Below are 19409 nucleotides of genomic sequence, written 5' to 3' on the forward strand. Positions count from 1 at the left end.
GCAGGAGTTTGCCTCCACACTCTTGGGGGAAGGAAGGGCAGAGGCTCCTACCTGAGGGACTCAGTCTCTTGAAGCACCTCCCCCCCACTCCAAAGCGTCTTCTTTCTCATTTCCAAGGCCAAGAAAGAGCAGAAACAGGACACAGAGCCTCTGACTGTGGCAATGAGGGGCATCAACCATCCGGGCCTCCGGGGTAGGTTGGAAAGCGCCAGACTCTGCCAAGAGTCTCCCCCTGGAATTCCTGTCAGCCTGCTGTGCATTCCCTGCCTTGAAGTCCCATACCACACCAGTGAAACTCCTGGGGAGTGATCTCCCGCATCTCTCTCTGGGTTGTAGTCCACCTTGAAGGACAAGTGCTGTGTCATTTTTTTTTTTTAAAGATTTTATTTATTTATTTGACAGAGAGAGACACAGCGAGAGAGGGAACACAAGCAGGGGGAGTGGGAGAGGGAGAAGCAGGCTTCTGGCCAAGCAGGGAGCCCGATGCGGGGCTCGATCCCAGGACCCTGGGATCATGACCTGAGCCGAAGGCAGACGCTTAACAACTGAGCCACCCAGGCGCCCCCGCTGTGTCATTTTCAACCCTGTATCCCTTCCTTGATCTAGAACCCTGCTGGATAACACTCAAAGAGCGCTTACAAACCTGCCAGGCACCGTGTACCTCATTTCTTCCTTAAAACACCCCTATGAGGGTGGGCCTATCCTCTCTATTTTAAGATGAGGAACCGAGTCACACAAAGGTTAGGTACCTTGCCCACAGTCACTTGGTAAGTAGGGGAACCGGGATTCAAATCCCCGCGGGCAGACCCTACACTTTATGTGAAGCTGTGATACCACCAAACAGCATTAAACACAGTTAACCGCTCTTTACTTACCTGGCAACTAAAGCCAGACCCTTTTTGACACTGGTTAAAGCCTGTTTAACAATTTGATGAGTTGCAGAACTCAGCTCTTATTCCAGGAGATGCAATACATCGGCAGCACTCACCATAGGGGAGATGAGAAACAAATCCCTCGGTCTCCTAAACTCAAACCCACACCATCTCCAGATGCTTGCGTGGCTGTTTTCAACATTGTAATGATGCAATTGTGACAGCAGAATCATAAAAATGTGTCAGCGGACACACACACACACACACACACACACACACACACACACACACACACACACACACACACACACACACACACACACAGGCTGACACCTTCTACAGGGTTATTGTAAATCAAAAGGCGTCTTAGTCTGGTTATGCTGGGGCTGCAGCTTCCGTAAAAACCCAGAAAGTATTCCCGAGGCAGCACCAGCCGGGCAACCCCTGGGGCAGGTCCCACACTGTCGATTTCTAGATGTTTATCAGCTCTACTTAAGTAAACGTCATGTTTCCACTTAACCATTTCTGCCTGGCCCCACCTACTTCCCATAAGTAAATACTAACCAAACCAAGGCTGAGAATCAGTCCTCGGGACAGAACTCATCCTGAGCCCATGTCACGGGTTCAAGACCACTAGTCACACACTTGCTCCTTCGCACACTCCAGTTTACAGATGGGCCCCAGGAACAGCCACTCTGAACTCATCTCGTACCATTGATTTCAAGATCCACACCGGTCCCCACGGAGCAAAGTTCAAGGAGGCACTCACCCTCAGGGGCTGACCTTGTACTCACACGACCCTGAGGGTGAGCACCTCCAGAAGAGCAAGCGCCTCAGAGGGGGTGCCTCCTTCAGTGTTGCATGCTGGGCACTTTGCCCGAGTCCTGGCCCTGACTCACCTTTTCTGGGTTCATGGCATCTTAGTAAATGTGTGTAGAGTGACGTGCAACCGCATTCTCATCAACCCACCTGGGGTTCAGAATGGTCCAGAGCACAGGCTCTGGGTTCTGAGCTTGCTCTGCTCCTGACAAGCTATGTGACGTTGGGCTAGTTCTAAAAGCTCTCTGAACCTCCTGGTTTTTCACCAGTAATTGAGGATAATTCCTGCCTCCTGCCTCCCCTATAGGGTTGTAATAAGGATTAGCTGAAGCTAAGTGGCATGCTAGGTCAGGGCTTGGCATGGAGCGTGTGTGCATGGTGTGGGGCACTCGGCCAGTTAAACAGGGTTCATTGTCATTATCGATGACGGTGCTGGTGCCATTCTGATTCACACTGAGGGTCAAGACATGTGATCTAGAAAGTAACCTTCTGGGGATGCTTGGGTGGCTCAGTCAGTTAAGCGTCCAACACTTGATTTTGGCTCAGGGCATGATCTCAGGGTGATGAGATGGAGCCCCGCATCAGGCTCTGTGCTGGGTGTAGAACCTGCTTAAGATTCTCTCTCTTTCCCTCTGTGCACCACCTACCCCCTCTGCTCATGCTCTCTCTCTCTCTCAAAAAAAAAAAAAAAAGAAAAAAGAAAAGAAAGAAAGAAAGTAACCTTCCAACACCTTTGTTAAAAACAACAGCCTGAATGCAAGTTCCCATCTGCTTCTTACTGTGTTGAAATGGAGCGGCATGCCAGGCCTTCACCAATAAGCCTGTCTTACCCTCTGGCAACGCACTTCCTGAAACTCTTAAGAGAGTCCAGAGTCCAAGTGTTCCCGAAGCCACAGATGAGGAATAGGAGGGGAACCTCACGCCGAGCCAACTACCCAGGAAGGAAAGAAGGCACTGGAGGAGGAGGGGAAAGGAAAATGGGGTTCACTTACTGCTTTCATTTTGTGGATGTTGGACCAAAACTTGAAATTGCAGCCGGAGGATCCCTGGATTTTGGGCATCTTGGTCACAGCCCTGCAGAGAGAGGTTGAAGTTCCCAGCCATGTTCCCGGGCTGCTTGTCCTCCAGCCTGAACACCTCGGGGTTGGTGGTGGAGCCTGGGATGTAGTACTCAACCCGCTCCTCCTTCTTCTCGCAGTTGGACACATTGAAGTGAAGGAAGGAGACGCTCGCCCGCAGGTGCGCAGGAATGACAAACTGCCACGTCATGAGCTCGTCCTCCGGGAAGCCATCTGGGTAGTTGGCAGACATTAGAGTTGCCGAGCCTTCACCCTCAAACACAGATTCGATGATGCACAGTCCTGTCGGTAGTAGGACCCGAATGAGAAAGAAGAAGAGGTGATTAGACCCTGCCCCTGCTGTCCATGGCTGAGAGGCAGCAGGCTTAGAGAGGAACCTGAGAGCAATGCTCAGGTCCTGAGCTCTGGGTGTGGTCTTACCCCCGATAAGGATACATCAGTGGTGGGTGACTAAATGTTGAATGACCCACCCAGCAGGGGGAAAACAAAGCCCTAATTTGTAGTGTCTGCCCATTTCCTTGCTGTAAATACACGCAACATGGCTGATTTCAAGCCACCAACATGATATGAATGTGGAGTTTGGAGCAGATGGGCAGTAGTCCCCGGTTGTATGGCATTTCCCACTACAGAGGTACTACCGACATCAATAACCTCAAGAGCACAGATAACAGTAAATGTAGCGAAATAATTAGGAAGTGATGAGTTTTGAGTGTCTATTACCTTTGTTTCTAAATGAATTTATCCTAACTGTAAGTTTACATCATTTGATTTCTATGAATGTTTAGCATCAGCCCACAAAATTCTGGAACATTCAACCATCAGCTGTCATGAATGGGTGTGAACCGGCTTCGGCACACCAAGGATACAATTACTAGAAATGTGAAAGGGCTAGAAGACGGGACAAAGTCGTCAGCAACGGGGTAATCAAGGGAGGTCTGTAGAGCCAACGCCGATTCGTGTTCTGAAAACAAACCTCACGGGCACAGAGGACCGAGGAAAGAGAGTGGCCACACAGTTTATTTAATAGAGAAGGGTGGGTTCACACCAGAAGATCCGCACCACCTCCGGAAGAGTGGGATCTTCCTTCGAGGTATTCAGGTTGAATCATACAATAGTGCGGACATCTGCCCATTTCTGACCTAGAGCAGGGGGTGGGGTTTGTAGGTTTCAGCCTCGGCCAATAGTGGGGATGGAGGGGCTTGCTCACGTTTTATAGAAGATCGGTTTGCGATGCTGAAGCCGGAGACGTTTCGGTTGTGGAACCAGGGCAAGTGTAATGCCATTTTCACCCCTTCTTGCATTTTGATGCGGGACACAGTGCCGTTGCTGCAGAAGGTCCCAATCTTGACCGCGGTGGCATCAATGCGGCCGCTGATGGAGTGGGTGACTCCGTCCGGACAGCTCTCCCCTGGCCCGATCTGCCTCAGGCGAGGGATGGCGAACTGCAGCTCTAGACCAATGCTCTTGTGAGCTTTGACGTCCCAGATGAAGGTTCTGTTGAGGGTGGGCAGCGCCGATGTGGAGGGCTGAAGCTGGACCTCCCCAAACGGACAGGGGCCTGACATGCAGTCTGAAACACAGTCACAAAAGCAAGCTTGGTCACAAATGCCACCAGGCCACTCAGGGCCTCTCCTGACCCCTGGAGGAGATGCTGCCCCCCCCCCCAGGCATGATCTCCTGGCAGTGTGGGTGTTTGGGGGGAACTGGGGGGCTAGGGGGAGCCCCCTTGGCCCAGAGAGCCTGAAGGGTCCAACTGCACCTCCTCCCCTCCCAGGTTGGGTAGCGGCCCACAGCCAATCATTGCTCCCCAAGGCAGGGGTGAACAAGTCTGACCTCCTTGTTTCAAGGGACACAACCTGGTGATGCCGCTCATTTGTCCGCATCGGCCTGTGGCTACACTTCAGCTAAGACCACACCTTCTCTTACTTCCTCCCTTGGCTCTATTTTTTCATGGCTTCCTCGTTCCAAGGGCACCCTCTGGACAAACGACTAAAAAATCCCCATGTCAGGCTCTGCTTCCAGGGAACCAGACGCAAGACACCTCCTAACTACTGTGTTTTCCAGACTGGAGTAAGCCAGATGGATGCCCTTTGCAGTGGAACCCAGGTTGTAGGATACCCCACGTTCCCCCCCACCCCGGGGTCTGAGACAGTCACGGTTTCACAATTGCGAAGGCACGGTGCCCAGCTCCGCCTTTCAAGACTGGTTTTTCCATCAACGTACCCATCAACATACCTAGTACTCTGAACTTACAACCCCCTTCATGGCTGGAACCCGGAGGCAGTTATCGTTCTGCCTCGGGGCTGTTTTATGACCAGTGCAGTTAAAAAAAATTTTTTTTAAAAGACAAACAGCTAATGACATCCTTTGATGTGTTTTGTTTCCTAAGCCTTTTAAAACAAAGCACAAAACGTTGCTCTCAAGGAGGAAATGAGCCTGTGGAAGAAGTGATAGAAGGCAGACAGAACAGGGACACTTTGTTGTATACAGGCAGGGAATCTGAATGTGCAGTGCCTTCTGGCCACTGGATAGGAAATCTTCTCACCCCTAGTGCTGCTCCAGTGGGGGGTCTGGAAGGACCACCAACGCAAAGTGGGATCATGGGAGAATTTTGGAGCTGGCTGGGACCTCCAAGGTCATTCCCACCTGAGCTCTCAATTTTGCAAGGCGGTCCTGGAGTCTGGGTGACAAGTGTGTTTGCAGTGCCTGCAATCCCAGGACGAAAGCCCAGGCTGTGTTTGGTCCATCAGAGTTCTTGCCAACACGTCGTGCTGATTAATCCATGAAATGGGGTCAGATGATAAGGTGACAAAAGTGGTTAAAGTTAGAGTTTGTGGGTGGGTAAAGATAGGACCTATTTTTAGGAGCTCACAAAAACTTCATTATATCAAGCCACCTCTGGGGTGCCTGGGTGGCTCAGTCGGTTAAGCGTCTGCCTTTGGCTCAGGTCATGATCCCAGGGTCCGGGGATCGAGTCCCGCATCGGGCTCCCTGCTCAGCTGGGGAGTCTGCTTCTCCCTCTCTCAGTATTCCTCTCCCTGCTTATGCTCTCTCTCTCTCAAATGAATAAAATCTTAAAAAAAAAAAAAAAGCCACCCCTGCCAGGGCTTTCTAGCCACACCTCCAATGTGCCCAGGGCCATATGGTTTAGCTCTTGCTGGGCTCTCGTGGGATCTCTTAACCCTCTTTAGACAGTGGGGTTTGTTTTTTTTTTTTAATGTTCTGGTACATTTTGATATTAGGGTTGTAAGAGCCTTATTATATGAACTATGTAAATCCACCTCCTTTGGTGCTCTAGAACAGGGGTCAGCAAATCACAGCGAATGGGCCCAGTCCAGCCCAATCCCTGCCACCAAGCATAAACATGTGGGACATCACTGCCCAGATGTTTCCCTACTATCTGTGGCTGATTTCATCCTGTAACAGCAGATCAGTGGTTGGGAAAGAGACAATCTGAGATATTTACTACCCAGACTTTCACGGAAAAGGTTTCCCAACCCTCCTCTGGAATGGTTTAAATATAAAAACTTCTCTTCTCCGTGAAGTTTTATAGGATCCTCTATGAAACCATGTCTAATTAACCCAAACCCTGCTTGCCTCCATCTTGGACATGGTTTCCAATCGCCTCCTTGGTTATTTATTCAGGTCTCCTAACTTTCTAGGAGTCAATCTGGCTCATTACATTTTCCCTGAAAATTATTCCTTTTATTCAGATTTTCACACTTATTATCATAATATTGTACATAGTCTATTTTAGAAATTGCCTCTGTAAGGGGCGCCTGGGTGGCTCAGTTGTTAAGCGTCTGTCTGCCTTCGGCTCAGGTCATGGTTCCAGGGTCCTGGGATCGAGACCCGCATCGGGGTCCCTGCTCTGCGGGGAACCTGCTTCTCCCTCTCCCACTCCCCCTGCTTGTGTTCCCGCTCTCGCTGTGTCTCTCTCTGTCAAATAAATAAAATCTTTAAAAAAAAAAGGAAATTGCCTCTGTAAATGTCATTCAATCAACATTTATCCTTTCAATGCTGTATATCTGTATGTTCTCTTTCTTTTTTTCCAGGGGACTAGTCAGAGATTTGTCTATTTGTCTTTATAGAGAACCATGCCTTAGCTTTAGTTATCAGATGTAGTTTTAAAGCTGCTAAGTACTTTAATTTCTCTCTTTTTTTAAAGATTTTATTTATTTATTTATTTATTTGAGAGACAGTGAGAGCGAAAGAGAGAGAGAGAACACAAGCAGGGGGAGTGGCAGAGGGAGAAGCAGGCTTCCCGCCGAGCAGGGAGCCTGATGCGGGACTTGATCCCAGGACCCTAGGATCATGACCTGAGCCAAAGGCAGACACTTAACCAAATGAGCCACCCAGGCGCCCTCCTTTTGTTTTTCTGAACTTCTTCCTAAGGTTCATTTTACTCCCTTTTCTTGCTTATCTATTGCCCAATTCATTTATTTTCAATGAAAGGCAAAAGAATTTTCTGGGTATGGCTTTGATTGGATCCCAGATCGTGTTCTCCTCGTTGTTACTATATCCAGGCTACTAGCTGGCATGCCCACCTAAAAGCAATTGGGATATTCTACGTTTAATTCTTTCTGCCTGGTGATTATATCTTATGTCAATCTCCTATCCCAAATTCAAAATTATGAGGAATAACACTAATCCCAAATAACCATAGTTTGTTACCTTGTGTGTCAAACATTAGTCCATTAGTTTATATCACCCTCAAGAGAGCCCTGTTGGTTGGTACAATGACTCTTATTGTACAGAAGAAAAAACCAAGTCGCAAAGCAGTTAAGTGACTCAGTTAAAGCCACATGATGAGCTTACATGATCAGGAGCCTGGAGCTTGAAGCCAGACCCAGCTCCCTCAGCCTCAAAGCTGCTGTTTTCACCACTATACCTCCTGGACCCACTTCCCCACCTTTATGTCGTCAACCATCCAATTTCCTTCCTTCCAAGCATTTTTTTAAGTAATCTCTATACCCAATGTGAGACTCGACCCTACAACCCCGAGGTCAAGAGCCGTGCACTCCACCGACTAAGCCACCTAGGTGTTCCTCCAATTTCTTTGTCCTCCGACTCCCTTGCTTTTTGCTCCTCATCAGCAACATTTTAGCTTAAAATTTAATTAGCTTAAATTTGAATTAAATGAGCTTTAAAGTTTTAATTTAAAAACTTTAAGCTTCAGTTTAAAAACTTAGCACATCAGCTGGAGCATCCCAGACCTGAAGGAAGATCCATAGCTCCGTCAAGAAACAGTGTGGCACAGTGGTTGGCAGGCAATGCCTGGAGGCAGAGCACCTGGGTTTTTGTCCTGCTGCTACTTATTAGCTATGCTATCTTAGGCAAGTCACCGTCTTTGCGAGTTTCTCATAGGGCTGTTTTGGAGATTCAACAACGTAACCTGTGTAAAGCGTTGACAACCATGAACAGCCACATCACAGCTAAACAGAGTGTGGGGTTTCGGCGTTAGAGGCTGGTTTAGCACCAGAAAGAGAAGCAGGGAGGCCAAACATTCGTGAGCGTGTACTTACCAATATTCTTCTGGATCTCAACGACAAAGTGATTCTCTGGGTTGTGGCAGCTGAAGGAAAAGACTTCTTTTTCTCCAGGTTTGATGGTCAACGAGGTTTTATATCTTTTAGAACTGATGATGTAACAGGGCTTCACTGGCAGAGGTGGGGTCCCAGGCTTTATGAAAACCGTGATGCCACTTCCATGTGGCAGGGCAATCTCAGAAGCTTCTGGAGGAAGGAGGAAAAACAGAGTGAGCAAGATGATTTATTTAGGTCTCCAAACTTGCTGCCGTCCCCTCTGCTGGGCCAGGAACGATGCCCTCTTTGACACCTTTGTTCTGTCCTTCCTGGTCTGGGGGGGGGGGCGGGGGGTGTGATGTTAACATGACAGTGTTGTCCTTACCAATGGGAAAGAAGCAGCCTATTGCTGATGGGTGTTGACAAGTGTCTCGTTTGCTTTATTAATTTTTCTAAAACTTAAAACCACTAGACCACAGCCTAGATGCTTTGAGCAGTATGTGTTTGTACCCCACCTGTGCAGCATTAAATAGCAATCAGAGAAACTGCCACACCTTTTCAATATGACTGTAGACAAAAGTCCACATACAGAAACCGTCTCTCTCTACAGGGACGTATTTGTTTGCAAAGAGCTGCTGTCTTTTCCCCTGAGCGCTTCACATGCCCAGTATATACATATATACAATAGTGGAGGCTGGGGAAAAAAATTTTTTTTAAAGATATTATTTATTTGAGAGAGAGAGAGAGAGTGCGTGCACGAGCAGGGGGGAGGGGTAGAGGGAGAGGGAGAAGCAGACTCCCCGCTGAGCAGGGAGCCCCACGCGGGGCTGGATCCCAGGACCCTGGGATCACGACCTGAGCCGAAGGCAGACGCTTAACTGATTGGGCCACCCAGGCGCCCCTAACAATTTATTTTTTAAAACCAACTTTATTGAGATAATTTACATACATTAAAAAGGACCCACTCCTTTTAAGATATACACATGACTACCACAACAGTCAAGATATAAGAAATTTTCATCACCCCTAAATGTTCCTTTAATGTCCCTTTACGGTCAACCTCGGCTTCTGGTCCCAGAAAACTATCCGTTGCCTGATCCAGAACTTCATATAGACAGAATCCTACAGCATATTCTCTTTTGTACCTGGTTTCTTTGCTCAGCATGTTTGTGAGTTTAATCCATGTTCCTTCAGGGATTAGTAATGCGTTTCTTTTTACTGCTAAGTAGTATTCCATTGTCTGTATAAACTCCGCTTTATTTATCCACGCACCTGTTGAGTGACATCTGAGTGCCTTCTAGTTTTTGACCAGCCATGTGCTTTAATTTTATCAAAACTGCTAGCCGGCATGAAAGTTCTGTGCATTCCCGCACCCCCGCCACAGGAAGGTATGGGCGCACCTGCGTTCCCCGGGCCAGCAGCTGTGTGTGATCATATGTTGGGATTTTTGTCAACCTCTTCTTGAACCTCTCTCTCCCCTTGTTCGCTCTGCTCTAGGCTGACCAGCCAGCAGCTCTTTATATATAGTAGTGGAAATTGATCCGTCAGTCTGTGATAATGAACTGCAAATATTTTCTCCATTTTATCAGTGAGACCTTTACCCTCTTTGGGCCTCTGTTCCATTGTTTGTAAAATGAGGGGGTTGGGCTAGAATAATTCTACATTTCCTGCCAGCTCCCAGTCTATGATCAGTACCTGACTAAGGAAGAAGTGACTTTGCAACTATCAGCACCGCCCAGCAGTGACACACCGGGATACCTGCTTAGTTGCCTTCCCAATTTGGCTTTCAAGCTGGCTTAAGTTTGCATTTTTGGAGCAAAATGTCCTGTCTCTCCAACTTCAGCTTATACCCCTCTCTGCTTTGGTCACTATGCTCAGGCCTCCTTTGCCTTCCTTCTTGAACACACTAACCTCCTTCCCATCCCCAGGGCCTTTGCACATGCTGGTCCTGATTTCTAAAAACGCTCTTTCTCTAGCAAGAGCCGAGTCCTTTTTGTCATTCCAGTCTCAGCTCAAAGGTCATCTCCTCAGAGCAGCCTTCCCTGAGCAGCCCCCTAAAGTGCTCCCCTCACCTCCCACCCCCAGTCTTCCTGCTTTGTGTCCCTCCCTGCTCTAGTCCTTGCCTGAGCGCATCGTCTTCCTTGTTCATTTGTTCTTGCCGCCCATGATCAGAATGTGAGCTCCTTCCTACCGTAAGGCAGCAGGAAATTTGCTTGCCTTTTTCAGTGGTAGCCTCGGGATCTAGACAGTGCCTGGTGCCCGTGTGGAGGCAGAAGTCACGAGCCTCTCAGTGGCTCCAGGAAAACTCTCCTCCCCATATTCTCGCCTCAGCTGCCTTTGGGTATATCTCACTGACATACCACCACCCCCGGATTTCAGTTTGGGCTAATCAATCTTGGTGGGAACCAGGGGCTCCGAGCTTCTCAATCAACAGCTTCAGACAGAGAAAACACTCTCCCAGGCAGAAGCTTATTTATTCCAGTGCTTCATCTTCAAGCAGTGTAGCCATTTAAAAATCTTCAGAGAGATAGAGAGCTGGAGGCCCGGGGGTTCTTGAAGACAACAGATTAAAAAAGAATCTAGCTGCGTGTTCAGAAACCCAGTTGTCAGACTGCTAGCCAAGCAGTCTATGTCAACCTTATGTTCTCTTTCTGCAATCGTCAAAATGTCTTACTGTGCTATAAAATTCTTGGAACACCCAGTCTCGGAAAGTGTGGCACGCTCCCTCGTGGCCTCCAACCCTGGGGCTCCAGTGGGGCTAATTCACGGTCAAGGGAAGCTGCATCCAGTCTCAGGGCTGCAGCCCGGCTAGCTAGGTTATCAGTTTCTTCCCCATTCTTACTGCTCCTCTGTGTTTACATCCATTGGCCACAGCATTTTTTAAAAAATTCCTGACTCAGGGGGCACTTGGGTGGGCTCAGTCAATTAAGCGTCGGACTCTTGATTTCAGCTCAGGTCATGATCTCAGTCTTGAGATGGAGCCCACATCAGGCTCCATGTGAGCGGGGATTTTGCTTGGGATTCTCTCTCCCTCTCCCTCTGCCCCTTCCCCCCATCCTCCCCCATGTGCATAAATGGCTCTCTTAAAATAAAAAAATAAAATAAATTAAAAAATTCCTGACTCTACAATGATGATTATTGTTATTTTATTTTTTAAGATTTTATTTATTTATTCATAAGAGAGAGAGAGAGAGAGAGAGAGAGAAAATGGCAGAGGGAGAAGCAGGCTCCCCGCCGAGTAGGGAGCCCGATGCAGGACTCGATCCCAGGACTCTGGGATCATGACCTGAGCTGAAGGCAGCCGCTTAACCATCTGAGCTACTCAGGCGCCCCGATTATTGTTATTTTAATTAAGTGTTAGACCCTAAGCAGATCAGTGGTTGCCTGCGGGGGAGGTGGGGGCAGGGGATGGAGGCATGGGGGGGTGGGGGGGTGGAGGAGCCTTTGTAGGACCAGGGAACCTTCCGTATCTTGACCGTGGAGGTGATTACACATTGTACACAGATGCCACAATTTATCAAACTGTACACTTAAAATTGGTGAAGTTGATTATATGTAAGTTATGCCTTAATAAACAAAAAAGAGGGAAGGACTCGTGTTAGGAAGATTGTGTTTCTACACAAAGCAGGCACTTAATAAATGAAACAGGAGTTGTCACGACCATAGTTAAAATATGGCTTAATATTTGGGGTGGGCCTTGTTTCTCTCATGGTGTGTGTAATATTTTCAGATATCTTTAAATTAGATTTCGGGAACAAGGCTGATCTCACCACGATGCCTCCGCTCAGCTTTCCCTCCTGCTTGCAGGCAGGTCGGTACCCCCCAAACAATCTATTCTATTCTTGATGACAGTCAAAGAAAAAATGGATGATCTTTTTTAGAACATTTTTTTCTTTTAGAATTTTTGAAATCGTGTATTCATTTCATAAACATTGTCAGGGTTCATAATATGTTCTAGGGGACCATACCTGGTGCAAATGATTTAATGACAAAAATCGCTGGGGTCCCAGCCCCCAGGGAGTTTATAGTCCAGACAAGGGGTTTCTTCTTGTTTTTTCGTTTTTTAAAGATTTATTTATTTATTTACTTGAGAGAGAGAGAGACAGAGAGAGAGAGCAGGGGGAGGGGCAGAGGGACAGAGAGAGAATCTCAAGCAGATTCCCCGCCGAGGGCGGAGTCCGAAGAGGAGCTTGATCCCAGGACCCTGAGATCATGACCTGAGCCAAAACCAAGAGTCAGATGTTCAACTGACTGAGCAACCCAGGTGCCCCCAGGCAAGGAGTTTCTAAATGGTCTCTGGAGGGCTTCCGGAATGATGAGGTCCCAAGGTCCAGGATGCCCACCATGAGATCTGGGAATCTGTATTGGAAACACTTTGTTTCGTCTGTGGTGGGAGGTAGGGATTCACTTTTACTATTTTCTCCTATATGGAAAGTCAACTGTCCCAACTCTGGTGATTGAACATACCAATCCTTCCTTCACGCATCACTAATGCTACCTGTTATTTATATTTTTTATTTTGGGTCAAAATAACCCAGATTTTCATTCGAACTCATTTTGCAAACCAAGAAAATGAATGTTTGAAAGGGAGCGATGGCTCACTTCAGGTGAGCATACTTTTATCATCTCACCATGTTCCGTTGTTCCGCTCCCAGGTAGCCAACCCAGGACGTTCCACTGCCCAGCCACAGTTCACAGGTCTCCTTCGGTACCCCGCACCAGAGAATCCCCACCCAGCTTCCCAGCTCATTGTCCAGAGGAGACACATGCGCAGTAAAGCCCAAGCCCACCCACCTTTGCAGCAGGAGGGGATGATTTACATGATGGGCTGTTTCCTGGGGTCACAGCCAAGGACACATCACCCACAGGACTGCCCCCCTCATCCTCAATGATGTATATACTAGCAGAGCGGGTGGATGGGGGGTGAGAGGCTAATGACCCAACCATGGACATGCTTGATTTCTGGACTCCCCTTCCCCACCTCCCCCCAGCTCTAGCACTCAGTAGCAGAGAGACCCTCGTTGCTTGAGTAAAATAACTTGTAACTCATCGCAGATGTTCTGAGGTTGAGAACGAACATGTTGCTTGCACATCTCCCTCTTGTACACTCACCATCATTAATCATACCTTGAAACTGGAAATCCCAACACTGGAATAAATCTCAGTTGCCCACCACAGCCACCCCCAACCGAGTCAGCGCAGGTGAGTGCTTGACAAATGCACTGTAATTTAAAGAAAGTGGTTGGGTGTTTTCTCCTTTAGCATCTCTTGCTTTTGCCTCCCCAGGAACTTGGTATTTCTCTGGTGTCATATTTTGGAAGATCCGTTACCCGGGTTGCCAGAAACTCAGACAAAGCTCCAGATTCTGGTGTGATTTTGAGGTCTTCCAGGTGGAAAGAAATCCAAGCCAAGCCTTGCGGAAGCAGCGCGTGGGCTCCCAGGCTCTGAGTGTTCGGGCAGGCTCCCAGGCACCAAGCTGGTGCTCATGAATCACACCTCTCTTCTTCATTCTCCTGCCTTCCGACCTCTCCTTATTAGGACAACTTTGCTAGTTTCTGCCTCACCAGTGGCGGGAATTTCCAATTGTTTTAATCACCATTCATTATTCACCATTCATTAATCACCATAGCACAGGATATTATACAAATAGCCCTGTTATTTCTTCTCCCTGCCATCCTATTTCTTTGCAAGGGAAGCACATGCAAGGAAAAGAAACTCAAAGAAGGGGATTCCACCAGATACACATTTGCTCTCAGATTTGTCAAGTACAGTTTAAAAGACCGACACACATGATTTAAACATTTTTAGATGGGTCAGAACTAGCTGCCTCAATTCTGGGTATGGTTCCCCGGGGGGCTTGGCTTCCAGGCACTCTCTGTCCACCAAAAATGGACCAAACAGTTCCCAGCAGGGCCTGGGCCCAGCCTGGGCACCCGGAGACACCTATTAAGACGGATGATGCCCTGCAGGAGAGCCCAGGATGTCGAGGGAGACAGAACGCAGAAGCCGAGTGGTATAATCGTGAATCAGCATGGCTGATCAGTCACTGCCTGGGTGGGAGTCAGATTCCAAAGCACATCTTTAAGGGGAAGAGTCCTTCTCGCCAAAACAGCCCCGTCCTCTCTTAGGGAGATGTCTCACTGCACATCAACATCCCTCTCTCAAGTCTACTGGCTACAGCAGTTTTGTTTGCTCATCCGTGGAGTGGATCCCTGCTTCTCAGGTTGAGCACCAGACAAAGCAGTGATTCAATTTTAGGTGCCAGGTTTGCAAAATACATTTTGTTAAATTGTGGGTGATCCCTCAGAGCATGGCACGCTCAGACCATGAGAGCCTGAGGAAGTGACACAAGGGACGGCGCTTCACCTGTCCAAGTCACGTCCACCCTGGGGGGACACTCATGCCGCTTATACGATCTCCTCTGCTTTTAGTCTTTGCAGAGAGCAGTTGCTGAATTCATGTAAGCTCAGTATACATTTGCCGGTCTGCCCCACCAGACCCCACCTGAGAGTCAGCAACTTGAAGGCACCAAGGAAAGTCAAGGTCCTCTGAAGGCACTGAGGGTCTGCTATTCACTGTCTAGGGGTGGTGGTCAAGGAAGGCTTCGCATAGGAGGCCTAACTTAAGATGGGTCTCGAAAAATAAATAGGAGTTTGCCAGCCAGGGCTAGTGAGATGGGTTTCAGGGTGGATAGGTGGAGGGAACAGCAAGTGTAAAGACACAGAGGTATGAAGAACATGGCTCCCTCGGAGCCACTCCATGGCGGTGTTTTGGCTGGAGGGCAAGGAACATGCAGTAGAAGAGGCGGGAGACAGAGGCAGGGGACGGGCTGGGAAGGGGTGTGGTCACGGCCCTGGAGTTGGCCCCCCTCCCCGGGGAACAAGCATAACTTAGCAGCTTTGCATAATGGTTAAGAGCTTAGATTCTAGAATCTGTTTGGGATCAAATTCTGGCTGGACCACTCACCAGCTATGTCTCCTTGGGCAAATTCCTTAGCTTCTCTGTGCCTCACTTTCCTCATCTGCAAACGGGGATAATACTGGCATTGTTGTTGTAAGGACTGAAAGAGTTAACACCTATGAAGTTGCTTAGAATGGTGCCAGGTAGCAATCAAGGTCAGCTGTTAGTAGTGTTGATCGTGTAAAGCCCAGGGCTGGGCAGGGATGAGGGGGAGGCAGGTAAGGCTCCCCTGGGGCAAACTTGAAGGAGGCCTTTACTCTCAGGGTTGTGCAAGCTTGGAGGCCTCCTTAGCGCTTCCAAGGCTTCCCTGCCCTGGCCTGGCCCTATTCACTGCTTATCAAAGCCTTTCTATTTGTGTTGACTCATGGGACTCCAGCAACCCTTTGCGGCTCAGAGATGTGACCTCACTTCCCCACGTTTGCTGAGCACAGGAAGCAGAGGGGACATTCTGGTTTGACCCCAGCACCCCTGCTCTGGCCACTCTCCTAGGTCCCACACTAGGCTGCCCTCTAAAAAGTTGCCAAGGTCAAGTGAGCCAGCAGGAAGGGAGGAAGTGCCACTGTTTTTAGGAGGTGCATGGAGTTCCTGATTTACACCTGGGCATCACCACCAACACAACCCATTCAGTGGGGTCTGCTGTGGGGATGGGGTGCCAGACTGTCGTACCACCGAATTCAGAGTCTTACTCATCTCATGGGCCTGGGGCAGTGAAGCCTGCAGGCAGAGGCGGGACACCTAGTTTAGACACCCTAAGCCCATCTGGCATCGACTTGGCCAGGTTTATTTACATCCTGGTGAACTGAAGGGAAAGTCTTACAATGGCAGGGAGTCGCCCATCTGCCTCCCTGGGAAGAATTAATTGCTCACATTCACACAAAACAGAACAAGACACAAGTTGCTGTTTCAGGAACTAATCCATCTCGCTTGGCTGAGAAGCCTCTGGAGTCTAGGCACTGGGCATGCCTCCATCATAATTACAATGAACACCAAATGAATGATCTGCCATGTGCAGTCTCCATTCTTGTATTCGGTAAAAGTATTTCTAAATACCACCACCACACCACAGAGTGGGTTCTAATATCAATGCCCATTTTGCAAACAAAGGAGCTGAGGCTGAGAGCTTAAGCGATCTGTCCAGGCGTATATGGTTAATAAGAGTCAGGGCCAGGTCCTGTGTCCGAGCAGTCGGACCGCTGACCACTCCGCAGAGCTGGCCCTGCCCGAGGAATTCCACACTCAGCCACGAACTTCGTGATGAGAATGGTTTGTTCTCACCGCCGGTCCATCAGGACGGAATAAAGCATGTCCCAGATGCTGGCTCTCCAGGGATCTCCGGGATGTCAACAGGCAAAGAAAGATGTTTGTTTAAAATGGCTAAATAGGCACTCTGCAGTAACCGAAATCATTTGTCATGTCAAAATAATTGGCAACCGTCGCCTGAATTTAAACTTAAGATTTAAAGTTCCCTGGAACTCGAAATGTTTGGGGTGTGGTTCCTTTTTTGTGCATCTTTTTGGACAGGTCCCAGCACAAGGATGCGAGGAAGGGAAATTGGCATGTTTAGGTGCTAACGGTTCTTCTGCTGCTTTGGGGGGGTCTGCCTGGGGCTTGTGGGATGGGAGGCACGTGGCCAAGCTGGTGGCAAAGGAAGAGCGGCCATGATTCTGGTAGAGAGCACCGGGAATAAAGGGCTAATGCCAGGTCTTTAGGGAAATCACCTGCAGAAGTCCTGACCTGTGGGCTCACTTCCTGAGACCACTGTCAGTGAGACTCAAGAGGCAAAAATCAGACCTCAGTTGAGGAGAAGCTCCCAAATCCCCATCTACTGAACTTCCTTCTCGTTTAGTTGGAGTGGATGAATCTCAACCCAGGCCTCCAGTTTGGCGTGGCAGGGAATGAATGCTCCTGGGTAGAGACTCTGGCCCATTCTTCAGTGGTGTAGAAATCAAGCAGGACCTGATAAGGCACACCAACACTGCCCACCACCACCTTGTCTCCCTTTCCACGCCTCCGGCCTCCCTCCCCAGCCTGGCTGGGACAAAGCAGCCTGCTGCAGGACAAAGGGATGTGGAATGATGGCCGCCCACGAGGCAGCCCCATGAAGACGCTGGGGCAAGGGTGGTGGTCGGGGCCAGGCTGGGGGGGTGCTTCAAGCTACTGTGGGAAGTCTGGAGGAAGAGGTGGGTAACGGGACAGGTGGCCATTCTCCAGCTCCAAATAGCACGGGCACCTCCCAACTGAGGATGCTGGGCCACGGGTAGCCACAAGAACTTGCCCACCATGCTCCCATTAGAGTTTATGGGTTCTCCAAAGGTCAGGGTCACACTTCAACCTCATGCGCTAAATGCTGCAGTGATCAGCTAGCCTACCTGGACATTGACAACAGTTAAAAATAAAAGGACTGGGGATGAATACGTGCCACTTCCCACCAGGGAAAGGGTGGAACTGAGACACAGGACCGCACCGGGGAGGTCAGGGCAGGGAAGAAGGCGGATTCCGGCCACAGGATGCAAGGTAATGGTGAGCTGCTGTCCAGCAGATGCCAGTCTACAAAGAAGAACAAGGCTGGGCCCGCCTTCCTGAGTCACATCCTGGGATTTCAGGGTTCCAAGGAAGTCACGTTCCACCCCCTGGGTGAAAGAGACCCATAGTTCTCTTTAAAATAGTTTACCATTTCCATGGCTCTGAGAGCAATCCTAGAGGACATGGTAACCTAAAGTTCAAAGGGCAATGTTAAAAGCAACCCCACGGGTCTTCCTAGTCAATCCAACTTGCTGGAACAGTTTATCAAAACAGGGGACCGTTAGGTCCACCCATTCACTTCCTACTCTAAATCCCCAAACTCTTTAGGAAAGAAATTGATGCTCACTGATGCAAGTTGTTTATTTTCTAAAGAAACTGAACGATCCTCTGAAGGGGACACTAGCAAGCAACTGTCTGCAGGGCTTGTGTTTTGAATTATTTCTCTAAAGTGGTGATGCGTGTGCAAATCCAAACCTTTCTGCTGTATCCTTCCCTTTTATGATCAAAGAAAACACACCCTATTAGAAATGCAAGTTAGAGACCCACAACCAGGCTGCCAACTGTCAGGGCCAGAGTCTGGAGCAAATGGATACATTGTTGTATAAATCTCTGGGACTGTGGCCAACCCAAAATGCGGACTTTCACATTTCACTTCAGATCGAATCAAACTGCACCGGATGAAGGAATGATTTCAAAGAGGGCCACAGAGGGAGAAAAAGTTGCATCATAACGGACTGAACGTGGGAATTGCAGAATTAAACAACAACATAACTCAGCTGATGACTGCTGTGAATAATTCATGATATGCTAACATGCTATAAGGCCGGCTTAAATCACACTTACATTTTATGAAATGTTAAAAAAGATTCATTTTGTCAGACCCTGAAGTGTGAGTTACCAGGACCGTGAAAGTCACTAAAGATCACAAGGATGGGTGGGGGAAGAATCAGAGGAGCAGATCGAAAAACCCCTCTGTATGTGTGCTCACATTTAGAAGCCGCTGGATCTCCAATTTCTTCAGTGTTTCAGCCCTAGAGCACTTTGTTCCAATGGCCCCCACCTTGCCAGTAGAGATTAGCTGTTCAGGTCCTTTGGATACAAAGTTGGCAGGGAGATGGTTGCACAAGAATCCATACACAAAAGACTATATGTTGTAGGATTCCATTTGTACCAAGTTCCAGAAGACAAAACCAATCTGTGCTTACATGTCAGAACAGTGATCCTCAGGGAGACAGGTATTAACTAGGAAGGGGTAAGAGGAACAACTCTGGGGTACCAGAAGGGTATACACACATGCACACGTATATATGTGTAGGTATATACATATGGAAAATGTATCAAGCTGTATACTTAACATTTATATATTTTCTTGTATGCCTCAATAAAACAATTTTTAAAACTCAAAAAAAAAAAAGTTTACTTGAAACTTGCCCTGATGAGAGGCTCAACCCCCCTTCTCTGTCCTTCTGGGCATGCACTGAACCCATCCCGAGTCCCACTTTGTGCCTGCAGAGTGCTGGTCACGGGGTCTCATTCACAAACGATTCAAAAATCTCTGCCCTCCAGGTCCTAGACTCTTGCAGAGCCTCACACTTCTGGCTACAACCAACTGTGTTTGCCCAGACAAAATC

General features: G+C 48.5%; 1 protein-coding gene across 5 annotated transcripts in view; it reads right to left on the reverse strand.

Annotated features, from left to right (window-relative positions):
* Nucleotides 1-19409, reverse strand: part of CDCP1 (CUB domain containing protein 1) — a 59016-nt gene that overhangs the window by 20940 nt on the left and 18667 nt on the right. For all 5 annotated transcript variants that reach the window (XM_027581892.2, XM_027581889.2, XM_027581888.2 and 2 more), the window contains exons 2-4: nt 8296-8505; nt 3978-4340; nt 2684-3052 (exon numbers count right to left, since the gene is read on the reverse strand). In XM_027581892.2, coding sequence (XP_027437693.1) covers nt 2684-3052; nt 3978-4340; nt 8296-8505 — 942 coding nt within the window. The remainder of the gene's footprint in view (nt 1-2683; nt 3053-3977; nt 4341-8295; nt 8506-19409) is intronic.

The sequence above is a fragment of the Zalophus californianus genome, chromosome 1, assembly GCF_009762305.2.
Source record: "Zalophus californianus isolate mZalCal1 chromosome 1, mZalCal1.pri.v2, whole genome shotgun sequence".
In the NCBI taxonomy this organism is placed as follows: Eukaryota; Metazoa; Chordata; class Mammalia; order Carnivora; family Otariidae; genus Zalophus; species Zalophus californianus.